General features: G+C 42.1%; 1 protein-coding gene across 1 annotated transcript; it reads left to right on the top strand.

The window, feature by feature from the left end:
- Positions 1 to 1,933: 1,933 nt before the first annotated feature.
- Positions 1,934 to 23,354, top strand: LOC106566043 (monocarboxylate transporter 1). Its single transcript, XM_014133850.2, has 5 exons — positions 1,934 to 2,245; positions 7,890 to 8,163; positions 18,524 to 18,667; positions 19,001 to 19,786; positions 19,931 to 23,354. Exons 2-5 carry the CDS (start codon positions 7,947 to 7,949, stop codon positions 20,191 to 20,193), a joined length of 1,410 nt encoding a protein of 469 aa, XP_013989325.1. The 5' UTR covers positions 1,934 to 2,245; positions 7,890 to 7,946; the 3' UTR covers positions 20,194 to 23,354.
- Positions 23,355 to 23,539: the final 185 nt, after the last annotated feature.

The raw sequence follows: 23,539 nt of genomic DNA on the forward strand, positions 1-23,539 counted from the left end.
AATAGAAAAATAAGATCCCACAACTACAGGTGGGGAAAAGGCTGCCCAAGTATGATTCCTAATCAGAGACAACGATAGACAGCTGCCTCTGATTAGGAACCATACTCGGCTCAAAACAAAGACATAGACATCATAGAATGCCCACCCCACACCCCGACCTAACCATATTGAGAAACAAACCCTCTCTCTCAGGTCAGGGCGTGACAAAAACACTGTTCTTAGAATGTTAAAGGTTCTAGGTAGAACCCTATGCGACCGCAAAGAACCCTTTTGGAACCCTTTTTCTAAGAGTGTAACTAAGTCAATATATTCTAATAATTAGCCCATTTGACAAGGAAAAACACACCATGTAGCCAACAGACATCCAGATATCATGAGCTGGGAGGGGATGATGTCATTATCTCTTGTGCGTAGACCTGTGATTGGAAAGACACTGATTCTAATATGAGTAGGCTGATAAGCAGCGTCAACAAGGCTCATTGTGATCCACACGTACTACAGGTGTTGCATGTACGATAGCAGTCTGAAATAATGTATCTACTCTTCAGAGAGCGAGCAATAGGAGGGCACTCTGTGATGATGTGGTGCTTTAATATATTATGCAACGTTGGCTATGGTAAAGGATTTATTTTCAAAAAGAGAGTGGAGCAGACAGGAAGAAATGACCCTGACTGCTGAATGAAAGTGAAGAGAGGATTAGAGGCAGGATACATCCAAAGGTGGAATAATTGTCTTAAGCTGTTTAATTATGCATGCACAGAATGTCACGTATTCAGGAGGTGTTACCTGAATGGCTTAGTAAAAAAAAATGTGTCCCAAAGCCATGATATGCAAAACTGTGCTGCACACTGAAATTAAAGGAGCAATCTGCAATTGCTACATCCATTTTTGTATATATAAGTTAATGATATGGACCCATTGATTCATGAAGAACGTAATTTGAATGCCACAAGTTTATTTAAACTGTCGTACCCCATCAGAAACCTAAATATAAGCTTGTTTTACTCTAATGTTTGTAAACAAATGAAATGTAAACAAACACCATATAGCCTCAAAACATGGTTAAAACTATCATTTTAATATCATGGATGGTCAGTCCTTGCATCCATAGATCTGTCTGTGAATTTGAGAGTGGTTACATTTCTCCAGCCCCATCCCTCAACTTGCTACCGAAACAGTGGTAGGGATTATTGTTTCAAATACGGATTATCCCTTTAATGTCATTTAGCTGATAACCTGGCTGTTAGTTGTTGTGTGATTGGGGTGTAATCGGTGGAGCAGACAGAGTCACAACCTCCATCCACCCTGTGGAATGCCCTTATTAGGTTTCTAATAACGGGAGGGACACTAAACAAACAAACAAAACAAGGTCTGAGTGTTGTTCAAAAGCCATCAGTGTTACGTCACTTGGTGGTCCCCTACAAGGAATCCGTGTTTTATTTGCAATACAGTAGTGCTCTATGTTTGTTAACCTCCAGCAGCGCTCAGGGATGTTTCCTTTCCCAAGCCCTGACCATCGAGCATAGAGTGACAGCGGGGGGAGTTGAACTAAGGCCTCACCTAAAGTTAACCTCTGAAGTGATCAGAACGATCTCTGCTAATATTTCCCAGGAGACCAGAGGGGAACAACAAAAGCTGCTTAAGAGGGAGCCAGTTGTTTGATTGCTGTGACTACCAATATCCTGTAATCTATTGTCTATACAATTATGAAAGAAATCAATTGCCAACAGGCATGTTATCTCTTAGGCCCAGACATTAGTGTGTATCCTACTGTTTGAAGTTTCACGTAGGGCCAATAGTGCAGTACATGTGAGCTGGAGACACATGGCAAGGAGGTGGGGAAAACATTTTAGGGGCACGGCTCTAATCCTCAAACAGCCAATGAGGCGGACTGGACTGACCTCATCAGTTAGCACTCTAGTATCTTGGCCGGCCCAGCTGTTTGAACTGGCCACTGAATGAACCAAACTTTGTCAACTTCTCTTCCATTTCACAGACCAGCACTTATTCAGACTCCGAAGTGTTCATTTCCCCAGCACAGGGACACTGCTTGTTGTAGTGGAGGTAGAGGTTCTGTTCTATGGGACATTCTAGGATGTTAAAGGTTCTGTTCTATCTCAGACATTCTAGACTTAGACTTCTGTAGAGGTCTTTTGCTTCTTACACAGAAGTGCCTCATTGAGAGGAGAGCTCCCCCATCTCAGCCTGTAGAGCTCATCTGGAACTAGGAGGAGCTGCTGGCAAGGTAAGATGCGACCAACCCACACATCCATATGTACATGTGGTTACTCTGCATAAGCTCTGATATGTCAATTTGCTCTTGGAGAAGCATTCTCATTTGCATGTAAAAAAAAAAAATGTGTTTAAGGAGATGAGTATTTTCTTGAAAGGATCTCACTGATATGTTTAATGTGACACACATGTCAAGTTGTTATGTGAGTGCATATTCTCTTTATTGTTCATGCCCTAAAAAAAAAAGAGTATTCTCTTTATTGTTCATGCCCTGAAAAAACCCTAGTATTCTCTTTATTGTTCATGCCCTGAAAAAAAACTAGTATTCTCTTTATTGTTCATGCCCTGAAAAAAAACGAGTATTCTCTTTATTGTTCATGCCCTGAAAAAACCCTAGTATTCTCTTTATTGTTCATGCCCTGAAAAAAAACTAGTATTCTCTTTATTGTTCATGCCCTGAAAAAACCCTAGTATTCTCTTTATTGTTCATGCCCTGAAAAAAACTAGTATTCTCTTTATTGTTCATGCCCTGAAAAAACCCTAGTATTCTCTTTATTGTTCATGCCCTGAAAAAAAACTAGTATTCTCTTTATTGTTCATGCCCTGAAAAAAAACGAGTATTCTCTTTATTGTTCATGCCCTGAAAAAAAACTAGTATTCTCTTTATTGTTCATGCCCTGAAAAAAAACGAGTATTCTCTTTATTGTTCATGCCCTGAAAAAACCCTAGTATTCTCTTAATTGTTCATGCCCTGAAAAAAAACCTAGTATTCTCTTTATTGTTCATGCCCTGAAAAAACCCTAGTATTCGCTTAATTGTTCATGCCCTGAAAAAACCCTAGTATTCTCTTAATTGTTCATGCCCTGAAAAAAAACCTAGTATTCTCTTTATTGTTCATGCCCTGAAAAAAACCCTAGTATTCTCTTTATTGTTCATGCCCTGAAAAAAACCCTAGTATTCTCTTTATTGTTCATGCCCTGAAAAAAACCCTAGTATTCTCTTTATTGTTCATGCCCTGAAAAAACCTAGTATTCTCTTTATTGTTCATGCCCTGAAAAAAAACGAGTATTCTCTTTATTGTTCATGCCCTGAAAAAACCCTAGTATTCTCTTTATTGTTCATGCCCTGAAAAAAAACTAGTATTCTCTTTATTGTTCATGCCCTGAAAAAAAACGAGTATTCTCTTTATTGTTCATGCCCTGAAAAAAAACTAGTATTCTCTTTATTGTTCATGCCCTGAAAAAAAACGAGTATTCTCTTTATTGTTCATGCCCTGAAAAAACCCTAGTATTCTCTTAATTGTTCATGCCCTGAAAAAAAACCTAGTATTCTCTTTATTGTTCATGCCCTGAAAAAAACCCTAGTATTCGCTTAATTGTTCATGCCCTGAAAAAACCCTAGTATTCTCTTAATTGTTCATGCCCTGAAAAAAACCTAGTATTCTCTTAATTGTTCATGCCCTGAAAAAAAACCCTAGTATTCTCTTAATTGTTCATGCCCTGAAAAAAAACCTAGTATTCTCTTTATTGTTCATGCCCTGAAAAAAACCCTAGTATTCTCTTTATTGTTCATGCCCTGAAAAAACCTAGTATTCTCTTTATTGTTCATGCCCTGAAAAAAAACGAGTATTCTCTTTATTGTTCATGCCCTGAAAAAAAACCCCTAGTATTCTCTTTATTGTTCATGCCCTGAAAAAAACGAGTATTCTCTTTATTGTTCATGCCCTAAAAAAAAACTAGTATTCTCTTTATTGTTCATGCCCTGAAAAGAAAAAAATTGTATTTTGTTTATTGTTCTGAAAAGCATTGACAGAAGTGGTCATGATTATGACGGCTCACCTTGGGATCATTATGGTATTGAGCAGGATGCTTGAGGCATCTCTGCAATGGAAACCAATGGGGATAGCCTACTACAAAACCACAATACCTGTACTATTACTCTCATTCATACCAAGCCTTCAACCTGAATCCCACTGCTGCTATTGTCAGGCTTTAGAAGACAATACTGAAATAACCTAATATTAGTCTAACAACCCAGCTTTTGTCCTGTGCTGTGATCCCCATCCATTTCTGTCAGTCACATATCCATTTGGAGGGCCATGTTAGCTTAGCAGCCAAAGTCCTGGGGCTTCTGAACACTACGCTTGCCTGCCTATCTGAAGCGGCAAGATGTCTGCGAGGGATTTAACCTTGAAGAAGTTAAGACATAGACCTTGTTGTGACATAGCCAATGTTCTATAGTGCCAAGAACGTGCCACTGGGGCGTTTGAAGCAGCGTGTTCTGTCTCGAGTGGCACGGTCAGGCTGCCCACTTTGGCTGCTTATTATAGACCTTTAGCCAATGTGGGGTCCATTGTTCATCTTGACTCATATTTCATCCTCCATACAGGCGGCTATCTGCATATGATAAACCTAGAAACCAGGTTAAAGTGGAGTCTTTAACTCACAGATTACTGGCCACTTACTTTGCAAAGTTTTCAGTCTTCTTGAGTGGATGAAATGGCCCCCTGTATTTATTTCAATATTATTAACCTTGATGAGCTGATTAGCCATTAATACACATTAGTGTGTGTCCTGACTTTCTCCTCCATTCATAAATTAAAACAGAAAATCACTACACAGTCTTGTCCGTGTGGGACTCAACAACCTATGTAAGCTCATGCACAGAATGTACACCACGCATGCACCCTGGCTTGTGCCCTGTGCCCTGGCTTTTGCCCGGGCTTCTACCCTGGCTTGTGACCTGGCTTGTACCTTGGCTTGTACCCTGGATTGTGGCCTGGCTTTTGCTCTGTACCCTGGCTTGTGCCCTAGCTTGTGCCCTGGCTTGAGCCCTGGCTTGTGCCCTGGCTTGTGCCCTGGACTGTACCCTGGCTTGTGCCCTGGCTTGTACACTGGCTTGAACCCTGGCTTGTACCCTGTGCCCTGGATTGTGCCCTGGCTTGTACCCTGGCTTGTACCCTGGCTTCTGCCCTGTGCCCTGGTTTGTACCCTGGATTGTACCCTGGCTTGTGCTCTGTACCCTGGCTTGTACCCTGGATTGTACCCTGTGCCCCGGCAAATACATGTGCTGATTGAAAGACTGTTGAACAAGTAAACAATACTATTTTCAGACAGAGACATATCTTTGAGCTGACCTTTGTTCCCAGGACAGGAGGTAAAGCCGATAGCTGTAAGAGGACACCCAGCACATTGTATTCTCAACACCCATTTAACAGAACAGCCCACTCCCGATAAGTGCACTTTGGATATGTGAAAACTCCTGTGCAATACAGTTTTCAAGTCCCAATTCAATAACATGTTATTTTATTCATGCTTATAACTGCATGATGTGGTTTAGTTCACTCTGTCACTCCAGTCCCAAGCCATTATATTTCCTGTATCAGGAGTGGACTAAAACATTCCATTTCCACAGCATCACAGCAGTAAGCGAAGTTATTCTTCACATTCATCTGCATCTCACTTCTATGAAACTGCTCACAATATAGAAAGTTGACTTACCTGCTCTCATTTATCATAGCTGTTCCGGTGAGAAATTGATTTGCGACATGCCATGTTTGTACTGCGTACTGCACAGTTAAAAGAGCATGCTGAAGTACCCAGAAGTCCTCATCAGATAATGGCTGAAATTTAAGTTGATAGGGAACACAGTCTTCTTTTTCCTTTCTCTCTCTACAGAGTACATCCACTAACAGGGGAAGATTGTAAACCAGCATAAGGATACACATTTGGTCGAATTAGTCTTTGATCTTTGCCCGGAGCGTGAATTACTTTAAGAGATTTCAATGGCAGCCTTCCCAATATTTAGGTGAAATTCGAGGGGAATCTTGGGATACCAATTCCAGACTGATATACTGTGCAACAACATGCAACATGTTGTATCCAACATGAATTGATCTGCATTATAAACTGGAAGGTTCGAGCCCTGAAGGCTGATTGGCTGACAGCCGTGGTATATCAGACCGTGTACCACGGGTATGACAAAACATTTATTTTTACTGCTCTATTTACGTTGGTAGCCAGTTTATAATAGCAATAAGGCACCTCTGGGTTCGCGGTATATGGCCAATATAGCACGGCTAAGGGCTGTGTCCAGGCACTCGGCGTTGCGTCGCTCTTAAGAACAGCCCTTAGCCGTGGTATATTCGCCATATACCACACCCCCTCTGGCCTTATTGCTTAAGTATAACACATAGGGACATCCTGAAAATGTTTTGTATTCAAACGAGAAACACAGAGGCTGTCATACAGAAAGAAGCCTGCTGTATGTCATTGACTGATTATATTACCTTTGCATCAAAGCTCTGTCTGGAGAACTGTATTAGGAGGAAATAATGGGCTTTTGAAAAAGACGCCCCACTTTCCTTCAAATCTTCTGTATTTAATCAATGCAATCACATCACCCCAGCTCAACTCCTAGCTTAGCGTCACTACTTCTCAAACTCTGGAAAGATACAGTACATGCCGATGTTCCACTGTACAATGCAACACACTAACTGCTAATCCTATGCTGTTTTCACCACCACAGAGGGCCATTACTTCCCTTAGATCAAGAGTCCTCTCCACAGAACATGCAGAAGCTCTAAATCATTACCCTCTTTATGAGAGCATAGCCCCGAGCTTCCTAGGAAGCTGAATTCAACCTGTATTCATGGTTTGATAAATGTGCACTGTGGTTGGGTTCCTTGGTGTAAACAATATAGTAAGCCATTTGACTCTGCAGACGGGCCTGTATTCATAAGCTCAGAAGTGAGGGGGGAGTATAGTGGAGGGCTGGATTTACAGTAAAAAGAAGCTCCAGAAATGCCTCCCACACAGTGAATATTGGGCTTTTTAGGATGAATCCTCTTGGCAAATCAAATTGATCCATTTACTTCTGGAACACTGAGGATGAAGGATTCTGCGTTTCATACCACTGGTAAGAAATAATCACGCAAATGTGCTAAAGGTAACTATTTAAGTCAACATATTTATCTTATATGATCAAGCCATTGAAGTTAACAGAACATGTGCATGCATTTCCGCTCTCTCTGTTTGATATTTAGTTGTAGTTGCTATAACATTGCCTTTCAGGACATTACCATGATACACCTGTGATACGTACCAGAGGTAGATATTCGGGGAGGAAATGGTTTCCACCCTGTAAATAAACACAGGCTTATCTTGTGAAAGCAGCATGTGAAATCCTGCTGACATGAACCATACTGCATTGGCTCCAGTCATGCACAGTCCACATACAGTGTAGTATTCAAATCATGTTTCAAAGGAAATGAAATGAATCTGAATAGATAAGATGCATTTTGCTGAACAAATTTTGAAAAGAGGCAAAATGCACTGTATGTGACCTTTAAAAAAAAAAATTTATACCGTTTTCTCACCAATTTCATGGTATCCAATTGGTAGTTGCAGTCTTGTCTCATCGCTGCAACTCCCGTACGGGGGACACCTTTACAGTGAGGAATCACCTACATTTACCTTTATGATTAAATGTTTCTTTTCACATTGTGAAACATTGTTAACATAGTTCGATTACCCCCCCCAAAAAAATACATTTGCATAGTGCAGGATGAACAATACCATTCTCAAAAGATTCTCGGTTAACTGAATTCTAGCATTGATGACGAGTTTCTGAAAACTTGATTAATCTTTCTCCAACAGGTGCCCATTGCTGTGTAGGTTCCTGCGTGCAGGATCTTGGTGAGCAGAACAGCAGCCATGCCGCCTGCCATGGGAGGACCCCAGGGGTACACCCCTCCAGAGGGGGGCTGGGGCTGGGCAGTAGTGGTGGGAGCCTTCATCTCCATCGGCTTCTCCTATGCCTTTCCGAAGTCCATAACCGTCTTCTTCAAGGAGATTGAGGTCATTTTCGACTGCACCAGCAGCCAGGTGTCATGGATCTCCTCCATCATGCTGGCAGTGATGTACGCCGGAGGTGAGCTGGATGATAGATTAGGGCTAGCCTGGTAATTACTAGACTGATATCCGTGTACCAAACATTCGTGTAAGCTCGCAAGATATGGCGGCTAGCGAAGCTAGAATAGTGCACCCCTACCGGAAATGTACATAACAATACAATAAAATATTTTAACACCTATTCAATTGTAACACATTACAATTAACACATTAACACATAACACATTACAAATGTACTCCAACTGTCTTTGCTTTCAGAAACAACAAAGCCAGTATGGAGTGCATTTTCTGGTTTATAAATACATTACAAATGTATTGGAAACAGGTTAACAACTGATTTCACAATTTTGTGTGAAGTTTCTGGGAGGGAGAGTCAGAGTGATAAGATAGTATACCAGTAGTGACCTGTCCAATGCTCAGGTAGCGTGATGAGATAGTGTACCAGTAGTGACCTGTACGATAATCAGTCAGTGATGAGATAGTGTACAAGTAGTGACGTGTACGGTAATCAGTCAGTGATGAGATAGTGTACCAGTAGTGACCTGTACGATAATCAGTCAGTGATGAGATGGTGTACCAGTAGTGACCTGTACGATAATCAGTCAGTGATGAGATGGTGTACCAGTAGTGACCTGTACGATAATCAGTCAGTGATGAGATAGTATACCAGTAGTGACCTGTACAATGCTCAGGTAGCGTGATGAGATAGTCTAACAGAAGTGACCAGTTCAATGCTCAGTCAGAGTGAGTAAGGGATCATTGCGTATCAAATCAAATCAAATTTTATTGATCACATGCAGATGGTGATGTTAATGCGAGTGTAGCGAAATGCTTGTGCTTCTAGTTCCGACCATGCAGTAATATCTAACAAGTAATTTAACAATTTCACAAGAACTACCTTATACACACAAGTGTAAAGGAATGAATAAGAATATGTACATATAAATATATGGATGAGTGATGGCCAAACGGCATAGGCAAGATGCAGTGGATGGTATAGAGTACAGTACATACATATGAGATGAGTAATGTAGGGTATGTAAACATTATATAAAGTGGCATTGTTTAAAGTGACTAGTGAAACATTTATTACATCCAGTTTTTAATTACTACAGTGGGTAGAGATTTGAGACAGTATGTTGGCAGCAGCCACTCAATATTAGTGATGGCTGTCTAAATAGCTAGCCGTGATGGCTGGGCTATCTACTGAGAATATTGCAAAATGTGCTTTCACCGAAAAGCTATTTTAAAATCGGACATATCGAGTGCATAGAGGAGTTCTGTATCTATAATTCTTAACCTCTTGGGGCTAGGGGGGAGCGTGTGATGGCATTGATGTTGAGGAAATCGTTTCCCTCCAATAACCGGCAGTCAAGTCAGCGTCAGAAATTAAATAATTAAAATTAGAAAACATTGGTAAAATATTATATTGTCATTTAAAGAATTATAGATTTACATCTCTTGAACGCAATCAACTTGCCAGATTTAAAAATAACCTTACTGGGAAATCACACTTTGCAATAATCTGAGCACTGCGCCCAGAAAAATACGCGTTGCGATACAGACTAGACGTCATGTTGGGGAGATCTAAAATCGAAAATACTATGTAAATAATCCATTACCTTTGATTCTCTTCATCAGATGTCACTTCCAGGTATCACAGGTCCATAACGAATGTAGTTTTGTTCAAAAAAGCTCATCATTTATGTCCAAAAATCTCCGTCTCGTTAGCACATGATGTAAGCCAGCCGGACTTCTCGTCATGAACGAGGGGAAAAAAATATATTTCCGTTCGTTCAAACATGTCAAAGCGTTGTATAGCATAAATCATTAGGGCCTTTTAACGAGAACGAGAGTAACAATCAAACCACGTGTCTTTTATCCTCTTACGCTCCCTCCTCAGCCCCCCAACTTAAGTCGTGTAAGCTCAGGAATCCATGAAACAAAAACATTCCTTTACGTTTTTGTTTATTATAAAAAATTACTTCAAAAAATTTGTTTAAAATTTTTTTTGACTAAATAATTGTTATGTTTTTGTGAACGTTTATCGTGAGTAATTTAGTAAATTCACCGGAGGTTTGCGGGGGGGGTATGCTAGTTCTGAACGTCACATGCTAATGTAAAAAGCTGTTTTTTGATATAAATATGAACTTGATTGAACAAAACATGCATGTATTGTATAACATAATGTCCTAGGGGTGTCATCTGATGAAGATCATCAAAGGTTAGTGCTGCATTTAGCTGTGGTTTGGATTTATGTGACATTATATGCTAGCTTGAAAAATGGATGTCTGATTATTTCTGGCTGGGTACTCTGCTGACATAATCTAATGTTTTGCTTTCGTTGTAAAGCCTTTTTGAAATCGGACAGTGTGGTTAGATAAAGGAGAGTCTTGTCTTTAAAATGGTGTAAAATAGTCATATGTTTGAAAAATTGAAGTTTTTGTATTTTTGAGGAATTTGTAATTCGCGCCACGCCCATCATTGGCTATTGGAGCACGTGTTCCGCTAGCAGAACGTCTAGATGTAAGAGGTTAACAGTCTGATGGCCTTGAGATAGAAACTGTTTTTCAGTCTCTCGGTCCCAGCTTTGATGCACCTGTACTGACCTCGCCTTCTGGATGATAGCAGGGTGAACAGGCAGTGGCTCGGGTGGTTGTTGTCCTTGATGATCTTTTTTGGCCTTCCTGTGACATCATGTGGTGTAGGTGTCCTGGAGGTCAGGTAGTTTGCCCTCGGTGATGCGTTGTGCAGACCTCACTACCCTCTGGAGAGCCTTACGGTTGTGGGAGGTTGCCGTACCAGGCAGTGATACAGCCCGACAGGATGCTCTCTATTGAGCATCTGTAAAGGTTTGTGAGTGTTTTTGGTGACAAGCCACATTTCTGTTACCACACTGTCTGTGTAAGTGGACCATTTCAGTTTGTCCGTGATGTGTACGCAGAGGAACTTAAAACTTTCCACCTTCTCCACTACTGTCCTGTCGATGTGGATAGAGGGGTGCTCCCTTTGCTGTTTCTTGAGGTCCACGATCATCTCCTTTGTTTTGTTGACGTTGAGTGTGAGGTTATTTTCCTGAAACCACACTCCGAGGGCCCCCACCTCCTCCCTGTAGGCCGTCTCGTTGTTGTTTGGTAATCAAGCCTACCACTGTAGTGTCGTCTGCAAACTTGATAATTGAGTTGGAGGCGTGCATGGCCACGCAGTCATGGGTGAACAGGGAGTACAGGAGAGGGCAGAGAACGCACCCTTGTGGGGCCCCAGTGTTGAGGATCAGCGGAGTGGAGATGTTGTTTCCTACCCTCACACCCTGGGGGCGGCCCATTCAGAAAGTCCAGGACCCAGTTGCACAGGGCGCGGTCGAGACCCTGGGCTTAATGACAAGTTTGGAAGGCACTATGGTGTTCAATGCTGAGCTGTAATCGATGAACAACATTCTTACATAGGTATTCCTCTTGCCCAGATGGGTTAGGGCAGTGTGCAGTGTGATTGCAATTGCGCCGTCTGTGGACCTATTGGGGCGGTAAGCAAATTGGACTGGGTCTAGGGTGTCAGGTAGGGTGGAGGTGATATGATCCTTGACTAGTCTCTCAAAGCACTTCATGATGACAGAAGTGAGTGCTACGGGGCGATAGTCGTTTAGCTCAGTTACCTTAGCTTTATTGGGAACAGGAACAATGGTGGCCCTCTGGAACATGTGGGAACAGCAGACTGGGATAGGGATTGATTGAATATGTCCGTAAACACACCAGCCAGCTGGTCTGCGCATGCTCTGAGGACGCGGCTAGGGATGCCGTCTGGCCGGCAGCCTTGCGAGGGTTAACACGTTTAAATGTTTTACTCACATTGGCTGTGGTGAACTAGAGCCCGCAGGTGTTAGTAGCGGGCCGTGTCAGTGGCACTCTATTGTCCTCAAAGCGAACAAAGAAGTTGTTTAGTTTATCTGGGAGCAAGACATCGTTGACCGCGACAGGGATGGTTGTCTTTTTGTAATCCGTGATTGACTGTAGACCCTGCCACATACGTCTCACGTCTGAGCCGTTGAATTGTGAGTCTACTTTGTCTCTATACTGACGCTTAGCTTGTTTGATTGCCTTGCGGAGGGAATAGCTACACTGTTTGTATTCGGTCATGTTTCCTGTTGCCTTGCCATGATTAAAAGCAGGGGTTCGTGCTTTCAGTTTTGCGCGAATGCTTCCATCAATCCACGGTTTCTGGTTGGGGAAGGTTTTAGTAGTCACCGTGGGTACAACATCACTAATGCACTTGCTAATAAACCCCCTCACCGAATACAGTGTATACATCAATGTTGTTGTCTGAGGCTATCCTCAGGGCATATGCTCCAGGCATTTTCAAAATGTCGCTGATTGAGTCTGTAATACCAACATGTTTCAAGCAGACCACCATAGTCCCTGTGCCTAAGAACACAAAGGCAACCTGCCTGAATGCCTACAGACCCGTAGCACTCATATCCGTAGCCATGAAGTGCTTTGAAAGGTTGGTAATGGTTCACATCAACACCATTATCCCAGAAACCTTAGACCCACTGCAATTTGCATACCGCCCAAACAGATCCACAGATGATGCAATCTCTATTGCACTCCACACTGCCCTTTCCCACCTGGAGAACAGGAACACTTATGTGAGAATGCTATTAATTGACTACAGCTCAGCGTTCAACACCTTAGTACCCTCAAAGCTCATCAGTAAGCTAAGGATCCTGGGACTAAACACCTCCCTCTGCAACTGGATCCCCCAGTTGGTGAGGGTAGGTAGCAACACATCTGCCATGCTGATCCTCAACACTGGAGCTCTACAGGGGTGTGTGCTCAGTCCACTCCTGTTCTCCCTGTTCACCCGTGACTGCACGGCCAGGCACAACTCCAACACCATCATTAAGTTTGCAGACGACACAACAGTGGTCGGCCTGATCACCAACAACGACGAGACAGTCTATAGGGAGGTCAGAGACCTGGCCGGGTGGTGCCAGAATAACAACCTAACCCTCATCGTAACCAAGACTAAGGAGATTATTGTGGACTACAGGAAAAGGAGGACCGAGCACGCCCCCATTCTCATCAACGGGGCTGTAGTGGAGCAGGTTGAGAGCTTAAAGTTCCTTGGTGTCCACATCAACAACAATCTAGAATGGTCCAAACACACCAAAACAGTCGTGAAGAGGGCACGACAAAGCCTATTCCCCCTCAGGAAACTAAAAAGATTTGGCATGGTTCCTGAGATCCTCAGAAGGTTCTACAGCTGCAACATCTATGAGCATCCTGACTGGTTGCATCACTGCCTGGTACGGCAATTGCTCGGCCTCTGACCGCAAGGCACTACAGAGGGTTGTGCGTTCGGCCCAGTACATCACTGGGGCTAAGCTGCCTGCCATCCAGGACCTCTATACCGGGCAGTGTCAGAGGAAGGCCCTAAAAATTGTCAAAGACCCCAGCCACCCCAGTCATAGACTCTCTACTACTGCATGCCAAGCAGTGCCAGAGTGCCAAGTCTAGGACAAAAAGGCTTCTCAACATTTTTTACCCCCAAGCCATAAGACTCCTGAATAGGTAATCAAATGGCTGCCCGGACTATTTGCATTGTGTGCCCCACCAAACACCCCCTACAACCCCTCTTTTTATGCTGCTGCTACTCTCTGTTTATCATATATGCATAGTCACTTTAACTATACATTCATGTACATACTACCTCAATTGGGCCGACCAACCAGTGCTCGTGCACATTAGCTAACCGGGCTATCTGCATTGTGTCCCGCCACCCACCACCCGCCAACTCCTCTTTAACGCTACTGCTACTCTCTGTTCATCATATTTGCATAGTCACTTTAACATATCTACATGTACATACTACCTCAATCAGCCTGACTAACCGGTGTCTGTATGTAGCCTCGCTATTTTTATAGCCTCGCTACTGTATATAGCCTGAGTTTTTACTGTTGTTTTATTTCTTTACTTACCTAACACCTTTTTTGCACTATTGGTTAGAGCCTGTAAGTAAGCATTTCACTGTAAGGTCTACACCTGTTGTATTCGGCGCACATGACAAATAAACTTTGATTTGATTTACCCGGAACATATCCCAGTCCACGTGATCGAAGCAATCTTGAAGCGTGGAATCCGATTGGTCGGACCAGCATTGAACAGACCTGAGCACGGGCGTTTCCTGTTTTAGTTTCTGTCTATAGGCTGGGAGCAACAAAATGGAGTCGTGGTCAGATTTGCCAAAAGGAGGGCGAGGGAGGGCTTTGTATGCGTTGAGAAAGTTAGAGTTGGAACGATCTAGAATTATAAAATTATAAAATTTAGGGACCCTTGTTTTCAGATTAGCCTTGTTAAAATCCCCAGCTACAATAAATGCAACCTCAGGATATGTGGTTTCCAGTTTACATAGAGTCCAATGAAGTTCTTTCAGGGCCGTCGATGTGTCTGCTTGGGGGGGGGGATATACACGGCTGTGATTATAATCGCAGAGAATTCTCTTGGTAGATAATGTGGTCGGCATTTGATTGTAAGGAATTCTAGGTCAGGTGAACAAAAGGACTTGAGTTCGTGTATGTTGTTATGATCATACCACGACTCGTTAATCATAAGGCATACACGCCCGCCCTTCTTCTTACCAGAGAGATATTGGTTTAAAAAGTATTTGTTTTCTTTCAAATACTTTGAGTGTTTGATTGATACTATAGGTTTGGATCAAGGGACCATTCCATTGGTTCCATTGAGACCAGGCAAGCTAAAGTATTAATAGAAAACAAATACTACTTGAACCCAGACCTGGTGATTGCAGTGTGTAACAGCTGCCAAACAACACATGCGTTACATTGTAATTGTTACTGGTAACAGCTGTCCTACCACATCTTGGTAATCCCATGAAGTGAATTGTCATTGTCCTTTTTAAGTACCACTTAGACCTCATGGCTAAATAGTTAAGCATGTGTCCCAAAACGTGTCCTCCCATATCCTCCTACACTTACTGAGACAAGATGATGTGTGAGACTTAAGAAACGTCAACTTGGCTTCCTTTTAAAAAATATATATTTGATGCAAAAATGAAGCATAATGATAGCTATGATGAAAAATTGGACAATCATCCTTTTTTAAACAGATACTGTAACAGCACCTTTTAACATGCATGGATCTGGATGCCTCTATTAGGCATCCATATTCACAGTGTACCTTTCATTGAGAATGCATACACTCTTTATTTTGCTCAGTGGATCGTTCATGCACGTCCTATTCTTCAAGTACAAACAGCTCCCGTAGTTTCCCACCCATTGACTGTGTGGAGTAAGGTCACTGGGCACCAGATCAAGATTAAGTGTATTGTCCAAAAGGAGACGGCGATGCCTGAATCAAACCACTGTCATTGAAATTATACAAATGGGTCTCTCGAATGCTTTTACTCTTCCATCCATTGAAGCACAGTTATTAACAGTGCAACAGTATCTGTCTCTACAGTCCGTGGATGGGGTTCCTCTCTTCCCATTGTACTTGTTAATGCTCTGATCAGATGAATGTTGTCCCAGGTGTCTTCTGAGGCTGAGGAGATTAAATGATTTACATGAGAGTGGCAGGTGAGGCAGACTGTGTCAGCTGGTCTAGCTTCCTGTACTGACTGGGTTGAATCAAACGCTAGGTGTCAGACAGGTCTTCCCAGTGGAGCGTTGATACGCCTCTTTTCATCTGCATGACATTCAACACGAACAGACAGAACCGTAATCAGAGGGACTCTTGTACTCAAGACTCGTTGTCCCACAAGAACTGGTCTGAGGCTGGATAAAAAAAAGCACTGTCAAATAGTGAACAGACTCGTTTTCTCTCAAAGAGGGGAGGTAAACTGAATAAACATATTCCCGAGATATGATGCTGTTTTAGAAAATGTCCTCTTTTTTCCATATTGATGTTGTCCTGTACACATTGTTATTAGCTGCAAACTTCTACAGCATTTTCAGCTAGCTTAGTAGTAGTGCCTATTTACAATAACATGTGGAAGAAAAACTACTGAAAGAGTAATTACCAAAACACTGAAGATTAGTGCTGATATGTTCCATGTGTAGTACCACATACTGTATACAGTACAGTAGGTCAAGCTTCAGCAATAGCAGCACTTTATGAAGAACTCTTTAACGATTTCTGAACCATTTGCCTATTTCAGTATAGAGGGGACCCAGCACCATGTGTACATATTGTCCACTAAGAGAGATAATCCGCCATTTCCCTACTAGAGTACATAGCTGCCATGGCTGCCCCCCACCAGCCCAGTGAATGAATGCTATTTATTGTTCAGCAGCCCATTCCCTCAAAAGGTAGCACTTAGCTCAGGCGCACATTCAGGACCTGCATGGGCGAAAGCCAGGTCATTGGTTCATGCAGTAGCTTTGTCTCAGACGGTTCCCAGTTCTCCCACTCTGAATGTTGCCTGTTAGTTGGGCTGTGGACACATGACTGCCTGGCTGGCTGCGCATGATGAGGAGCACATGACTGTGTGGGGGCTGACCTCTGACCTTTCTACAGGACCGGAACACACAGGCCCTGTTAGACTCAGACCCTAATGATGTCTATGACCTATTCCTGGCAGGCGTAAAAAAAAAAGGGGGTTACAGCCAACAGTGCACAGCACACAATGTGTTCTTCTAGATTGTAGTTACAGTAATCAATGAGTAATTGAATCAAATGGCTTTAGAAAGCCCTTTTTTACATTAACAGCTGTCGCGAAGTAAACAACAGGAACCTGGCCTAGACCCCCAAAGAGCAAGCAGCAGTACAGTGGCAATCCATGCTCAATTTTGCATGTACGCTTACTGGTGCTACAGAAAATGGGTTGTGTTTCTTGGCTTATTCAACTGTAAGTTGCCATAACAATGTATTGTAGAGTGTTCATGTGTCATCCATGAACGCTACAAAACATTGACTAAATAATGGGACATAATCCTCTTGTCTTGACCTCTCTTTAATTTCTTTCCTATCCTTCTCATAATGTCTTATATTATCAGGGTTGGTCTTAGGGTGCCTCCTCAGACTTTTCACCCCCTCACCAGCTCATCTTCGGAGAGAGAGGGGTCAGGCTCTTTGTTGGTGTTTAGCCTCGCCTGTATTAGAATCTAAAAAGCCTTTGTCGTGTTCCGAGCTGGCAAATGAGTCTGGACAACCTCTAAACAAAAACTGTCACATTCCATTTAGGTTCCTTCAGTGGTGCCGGGATTTGGCAGGGAGGCTGAAGCGTCTTCCACATGGATCTTCGTTCCCATTTAGGCCTTGTTGGTATAGGCCAGACAGATGGTGGGCATGCAGCCAGCAGAACTCTGCATGCCATCTAGGCATATATGTTTACAAGTTGTAGTGAGCTAGGGGTTGTTAGGCTCATTTTATGGCCCGTAGTTACCTTAAATTTGTGTTGCCAAACCCTCTAAGATTTAGCCAAACCTAAATGGAATGAATATGTTTCAGTCTAAGACTATAACAAAGTGGAGCTATTGTGAATGTAGCCTCCAAAGTTTCCAGTAGGGGAGGTGATAGGGTATGTAGAAGTAGACCATTGATTAGAAAATCTATGAGTAGGCTATGTTTACCAAGTCATATCAGTAGACAAGCTGTCTATTTCAACAGCAGTAGCAGGCTGAGTGGGACAAAGGTAGTGTCCCTCTCAATGTGAAGCTCTCATCTTTCAAAATGAAGGGATATTATTTACTATTACATGGGAACTATGGTAGATTACCCATAGGAAATGAGTGACTACATGTAACCTGCTCTACTGTAGAGTACTTTAGATGCATTTTTTCTATACCCAACCTCTCTAGCACAAACACACATAAAATCCTGCACAGGATTTTACAGTAGCCTAGTTAGAAGTGCTCTATAAGCGACAGAGCCCTCTTCTTTTGTCATTCCCCGCACATACGTTAGGAATACACAAACTGTAGCCACACCTCACAATATCTTGTTTCATCGCGATTGTCTTGTTTTCTGTGCGATTGCATTGCCAACAGTGGCTAGACCAGAGAAATTGCTGCAGTGCAGCAGTGAGACAAATCATTGCAGAAGTTGTGTGGAAGCTCTGGCTGCACCAGCGTTTCTCAGAGTTGGGGCTTTAGGGACCTCTAGTGGTGAAATATAAAATTTCTCTAAAATTGTAGACTTTTCTTATGGTAGTCTAATTCGCATTTTCACCTATTAAAGATTTAAAATCACGTTAATCAAGGAAATTAATTCAAGATGCGAATTTGCAATTCTCTAAAGTTTTTCAAATGAAATTTCGATAGTCATTATGGTATAGTCAGTTATGCTTGGGCATATTTGACTAACGTGAATTTTCCCAACGTATGAATCATCTTGAGTGGTTGCTTTGTATTTGTCACCTATCAGGTCCTATCAGCAGTATCCTGGTTAATAAGTATGGGAGTCGTCCCGTCATGATGTGTGGAGGATTCCTGTCTGGCTGTGGACTGATTGCTGCCTCCTTCTGCAACTCAGTGGAAGGACTTTACTTCTGTGTGGGAGTGGTCGGAGGTAGGCTTCCATCATGGTTAGTGCTATCCGGGATCCTCAGGACGTCCCTTAGCTTACCCTTAACCCCTACCTTAACCATTTTACATTTCAACTTCAATGGGGAGTAGGGACATCCCAAGGAACCCGAATAGAAAGGATATGTTCATTAGTTTACTGTTCATTAGTTGCTGCTGTTGAGGAAATGTATTGCCCTCTGGGGCCCTCTTCAGGAACTCTATTATCACTTTCTAGTATCCTGAATTTATTTTCGGTCTGGTTTCATGTGTTATGTATAACGAATAACTATGCTGTCTGATATTGGACTGAATGAATGTATTTAATATATTTCAACAGGTTTGGGACTGGCATTCAATCTGAACCCAGCCCTTACTATGATTGGGAAGTACTTCTACCATAAGCGGCCCATCGCCAATGGAATCGCCATGGCGGGCAGCCCAGTGTTCCTATCCACCTTGGCCCCTCTCAACAGCTGGTTCTTTGACCAGTTTGGTTGGAGGGGCAGCTTCCTGATACTGGGAGGCCTGCTGTTCAATTGCTGCGTCGCTGGTTCTCTCATGAGACCCATCGGACCAAAACCACAGCCTGCCGTGAAAAGTGAAGATGCCGCAAAAGAGAGTACGACGTGTGGGCAGAAGTGCAACAGTTTTATTGACCTCTCGCTGTTCAAACACCGGGGCTTCGTGCTCTACCTCATGGGTAACGTCATCATGTTCTTTGGTCTCTTCTCCCCACTAGTGTTCCTTAGTAACTTTGCCAAGAGCAGGAACATCCCCAAAGAGAAGGCAGCCTTCCTGCTGTCTGTCCTGGCCATTGTGGACATGGTGGCTCGGCCCTCCATGGGCATTGTGGCCAATACAAAGTGGATACGACCCAGGGTGCAGTACTTCTTTGCCTGCTCTGTGCTGTTGAACGGTGTGTGCCACGTCCTGGCGCCCATCTCCGTGGACTACACAGGCTTCGTTATCTACGCCATCTTCTTTGGCTTTGCCTTTGGCTGGCTGAGTGCGGTGCTGTTTGAGACGCTCATGGACCTTGTGGGAACACAGCGCTTCTCCAGTGCAGTGGGACTGGTCACCATTGTGGAGTGTGGGCCTGTCTTGTTAGGTCCCCCTTTGTTAGGTGAGTGCACACATGTATTTGTAGTTTACTTAAGCTCCTTGTTTCTATTTAAAGACGTTCAATCATACAACTGGTTTATTTTTTATGAAAAGCAAAGACTTAACTTATGATACAAGTTAGAATTCATATTTTGTTTTGTCACAGGGAAATTCAAAGACATCTACAATGACTACCAATACACCTACCAGAGCTGTGGGGTGATCCTTATCATTGCCAGTGTGTTCCTGTTTGTGGGGATGGGTATCAACTACCGGTTGTTGAACAAAGAGAAAAAGGAGGAGGAGGAAAGGAAGGCTAAACTGGAGGGAGAAGAAGAAGAGTCCAACAAGGACAATGCTACCAAAGAAGCCACCAATGACAGGGTGGGAGCAGTTGACAAGACAAAAACTACAGAAGACATAGTCTAACTTTCCTTGACATCAAATTCACGCATTCACATGGTATCTCAATACAGTCAATGAGATAATGTAGACATCAAATTAATTTGGTTCAAGTCTTTGGCAGACAGCAATGTTCATGTAAACATATTTCTTCACCATTTCTACTTCTGTCATTGAATAACGTATTATCAGCATAATATGACTGTGTCAATATACACGTATGTATGCAACTTTTTACTGAAATATACGGCTGCCCTGCCAAAAAAATACTATATTTTACGAATCTGGAGTCCAGATAGTACATTTTCTGCATAAGTGTTGTGATATATTTTAGAATATTATTATATGGAGGTAATTTTTATGTGTATACTGTATTTAGAATTTCAGAAGTCCACCTCAAATAACTACTATGTACAGTATTATTCTGTAAAAGCACTTAATGGATATACTACTGCTTTTAGAAGGTTTAATGAATCACTGTAACATTTTGTTCACGCTGATGAATGGTAGGTTTCTTTAATCTCCGAAAGCATTGACACATGAATAATCAGGCATCTCTTGATATTCACAGTTCTTCAATACATCTTCAAAACAATTATATTCCTGTGTTGACAGTACAGCTAAAAGCTAGAGAGACCGATAACAACACCAAAAGCTTTGATTTGGGAATTCTAAATTCCAACAGAACAAAGTGTATAAATCAAAAATCAGTTCATAAAACACAGGCTTGATTTAGAAATGCATGAAAAAGACACTTGAAAATCTCAATAAAATAGAAGCTTTGCTTAACCTAGCCATAGCTCAAAATGACAGTAACAGGGTAGAACTCCAACTGTTACTCTGTGCCAAGTCTGCCATTAAAACCATTAGTTATTTTTGTATTTAATGTCGTGTTCATATTTGATACTGCCATTTAGCTATCACTTCACAGCCTGTATTCTCAGACTCAGATTAAGGCTAGTCCTCGATTTAATATATATATTTTTTTTAATCATTCACAATTAATCTCAATTTCAGTATGAAGACTTGCAGAAACTGCTTCTGCAATAGAAATCCCCGATCACACTTGTGGAGTTGTCACTATTTACAAAAACTGGCTATATCCAGGGGCGCAACTTTGGTTTTAGAAGTGGGGGGGACATAACCATTATTATTTTTTTAATCCAGTCGGGTAAACACTCGAAACAGCCTACCCAACCGCTCAGAGGCGTCCTCATGGTCCTAAAGCACACCGTTGCCTCGTTTTGTATCATATTCAAATGATAAAATTAGGGAGGGACAAAATGCAATTTCAGAATGTGGGGGGATGTCCCCCTCGTCCCCAGTGATAGTTGGCTATATCGTTAAAATGATGTAAACAAAAATGGCCTTTTTGGTATTAATTTAAGTTTAGGCATAAGGTTAGCATTTTGGTTAAGGTTTGGGTTAAGGTTAGGTTTAAAATCAGATTTTAAAAAGAGAAATTGCAGAAAAAGGCAGGGTTTAGCCATATTTCTCACTATATGCCTCTGGTAACTAGTGATGACCACATTTTTCCGTTAGCTAGCTAAACTCATGCGTAGAAACACATCATCAGGTCTAACGGTTGTCTTGCGCCAAAAGGGCATGTGTAGGCCCTAAAATGAATGTCACTAATTCAATATAAAAAAAAAAAATTATATATATGTACGTGTCAGTTTGTCACTTTCACGAGGTTGGAATAATAACTACTTTAGCCATTGGCTCGAATTTAGGTTGTGCCTTTAGATTTTGAGAACATTTACAGAATTTTGCACTTCTATCACTGACTTCTCATTCCTGGCCTGGTCTTCATGGTCTGTTTCGCAAAGCGTTTCCAGAAGTCTAGCGATGTTGCGCATCTGGGCTTAGAAACTCTTGGTGCTTTCAAGACAGCTGGGAACCTGGGAAGTACTGTTAACAACAGCAAGGGCAGGTTTTCGGCAGGCGTTTAGGACACTGGGTGCTAGCTAGTTAGTTAGCTAGGATTCCAGCAGGTGTTCGGCAAGCCGGAGCAAAAAACACTGTGAGATAGCTAGCTAGTTAGCTAGGACTCCGGTACACAGCAGCAGAAGAAAGGTTGCTAGTTAATGATAGCTAGGACACCGGTAGACAGTGTACTTCGCCCATGCCTGTCATGCACTAGTTTCCCACAGTTCTGGTAGTAATGGCGAGGGCAGATGTTTAGCAGGTGGGAATGAAGGATACTGTGTGCTAACTTGTTAGCTTACTAGCTAGGACGCCGGAACACATCTAGCGGGGGCGACTCCGGCAGATCGCTGTCGGGTGGGGTTCCTGCGGATGCTTGGAATTTCCAGTTACTACATTTCCTGCCTTAACCCATTAGCTATTTATCTCCACTCTGTGGCAGTATTTACTCTTACGTTAATGACTCTTGAGCTCCTGAAAGTTTATCCTCATCCTGGAGGAAATTGTTTGCACATTATATTGGAAAGTTACACTGTATATCACTGTTACTGATTGATTTAATTTTAATTTTAAGTAACTTAAAAAATATTCCTGACATAACCACCTTGAGGTTGCACTGATGTAGCCTACTTGATGAGACTAAAGTCATAATTGTGAATGCAGAAATCAAGGGTTTGATCCAATGAAAGTTGATAGACATTGATTGTCATGTGATGGTACCCTGATCCATGAGGGAACAGACAATCTTTGGTCATCATCATCATTTTCATATGTTCAAGGGCACTTGGAGGGTCCTGAAGGGATCCAGCTTTCTGTCAGAATTGACTTTTCTTATCAGGGTGAGGAGAGATTACGCAGCAGGTTAGGAGAATTAGGTTAAGATGATGTTTTCATAAGGGTTAGCTAAAATGGCCAAAAAAATTGCCTACTTTTAACGTACATTTTTCAAAATCTGGGTCCAATCTAGACATGACCGACTTGAAGGGAGGCCCTTTGAGTTCAGCACACGAAGACACTTTTAATCATGTGTGTCATACATGGATGATGACCATGATGTGAATGGTTTTGTGGCATTTTAATGAATGTCTTTTTTTCTTTCCACAAAAAATACAACTGAAATGGGATGTTGTGTTCATATAACAAGGAGAGCTAATGTATTATGATGTATTTAAAGATATATTCAAAATTAGGAAAATGCAATGACAAACAAATGAAGAGTTATTTACTTTGGCCTAAGTATAAAATAAATATCCCCACAGCTATTGGACTGTTTGAATTCATTGGCTAACCTGGATTACAATGTTTCCATCGATTAGTATAATGCAGAGCAATATATTAAGATAATATAAATATATGACTGGTTAATGTACATTTATTTCACATATGTAGGCTATCTATTTGATACAGTACATTCTGCACGCATTCACACCAACAACAAAACATCTGC

This window comes from Salmo salar, chromosome ssa12, assembly GCF_905237065.1.
Source record: "Salmo salar chromosome ssa12, Ssal_v3.1, whole genome shotgun sequence".
NCBI lineage: Eukaryota > Metazoa > Chordata > Actinopteri > Salmoniformes > Salmonidae > Salmo > Salmo salar.

Excerpts from the sequence above, each read along its gene's own strand:
- LOC106566043 (XM_014133850.2), top strand. The coding sequence starts at position 7,947 with ATGCCGCCTGCCATGGGAGGACCCCAGGGGTACACCCCTCCAGAGGGG. Across the intron at positions 8,164-18,523 it reads GGCAGTGATGTACGCCGGAG|GTCCTATCAGCAGTATCCTG; the intron begins GTGAGCTGGATG and ends GTCACCTATCAG. Across the intron at positions 18,668-19,000 it reads CTGTGTGGGAGTGGTCGGAG|GTTTGGGACTGGCATTCAAT; the intron begins GTAGGCTTCCAT and ends ATATTTCAACAG.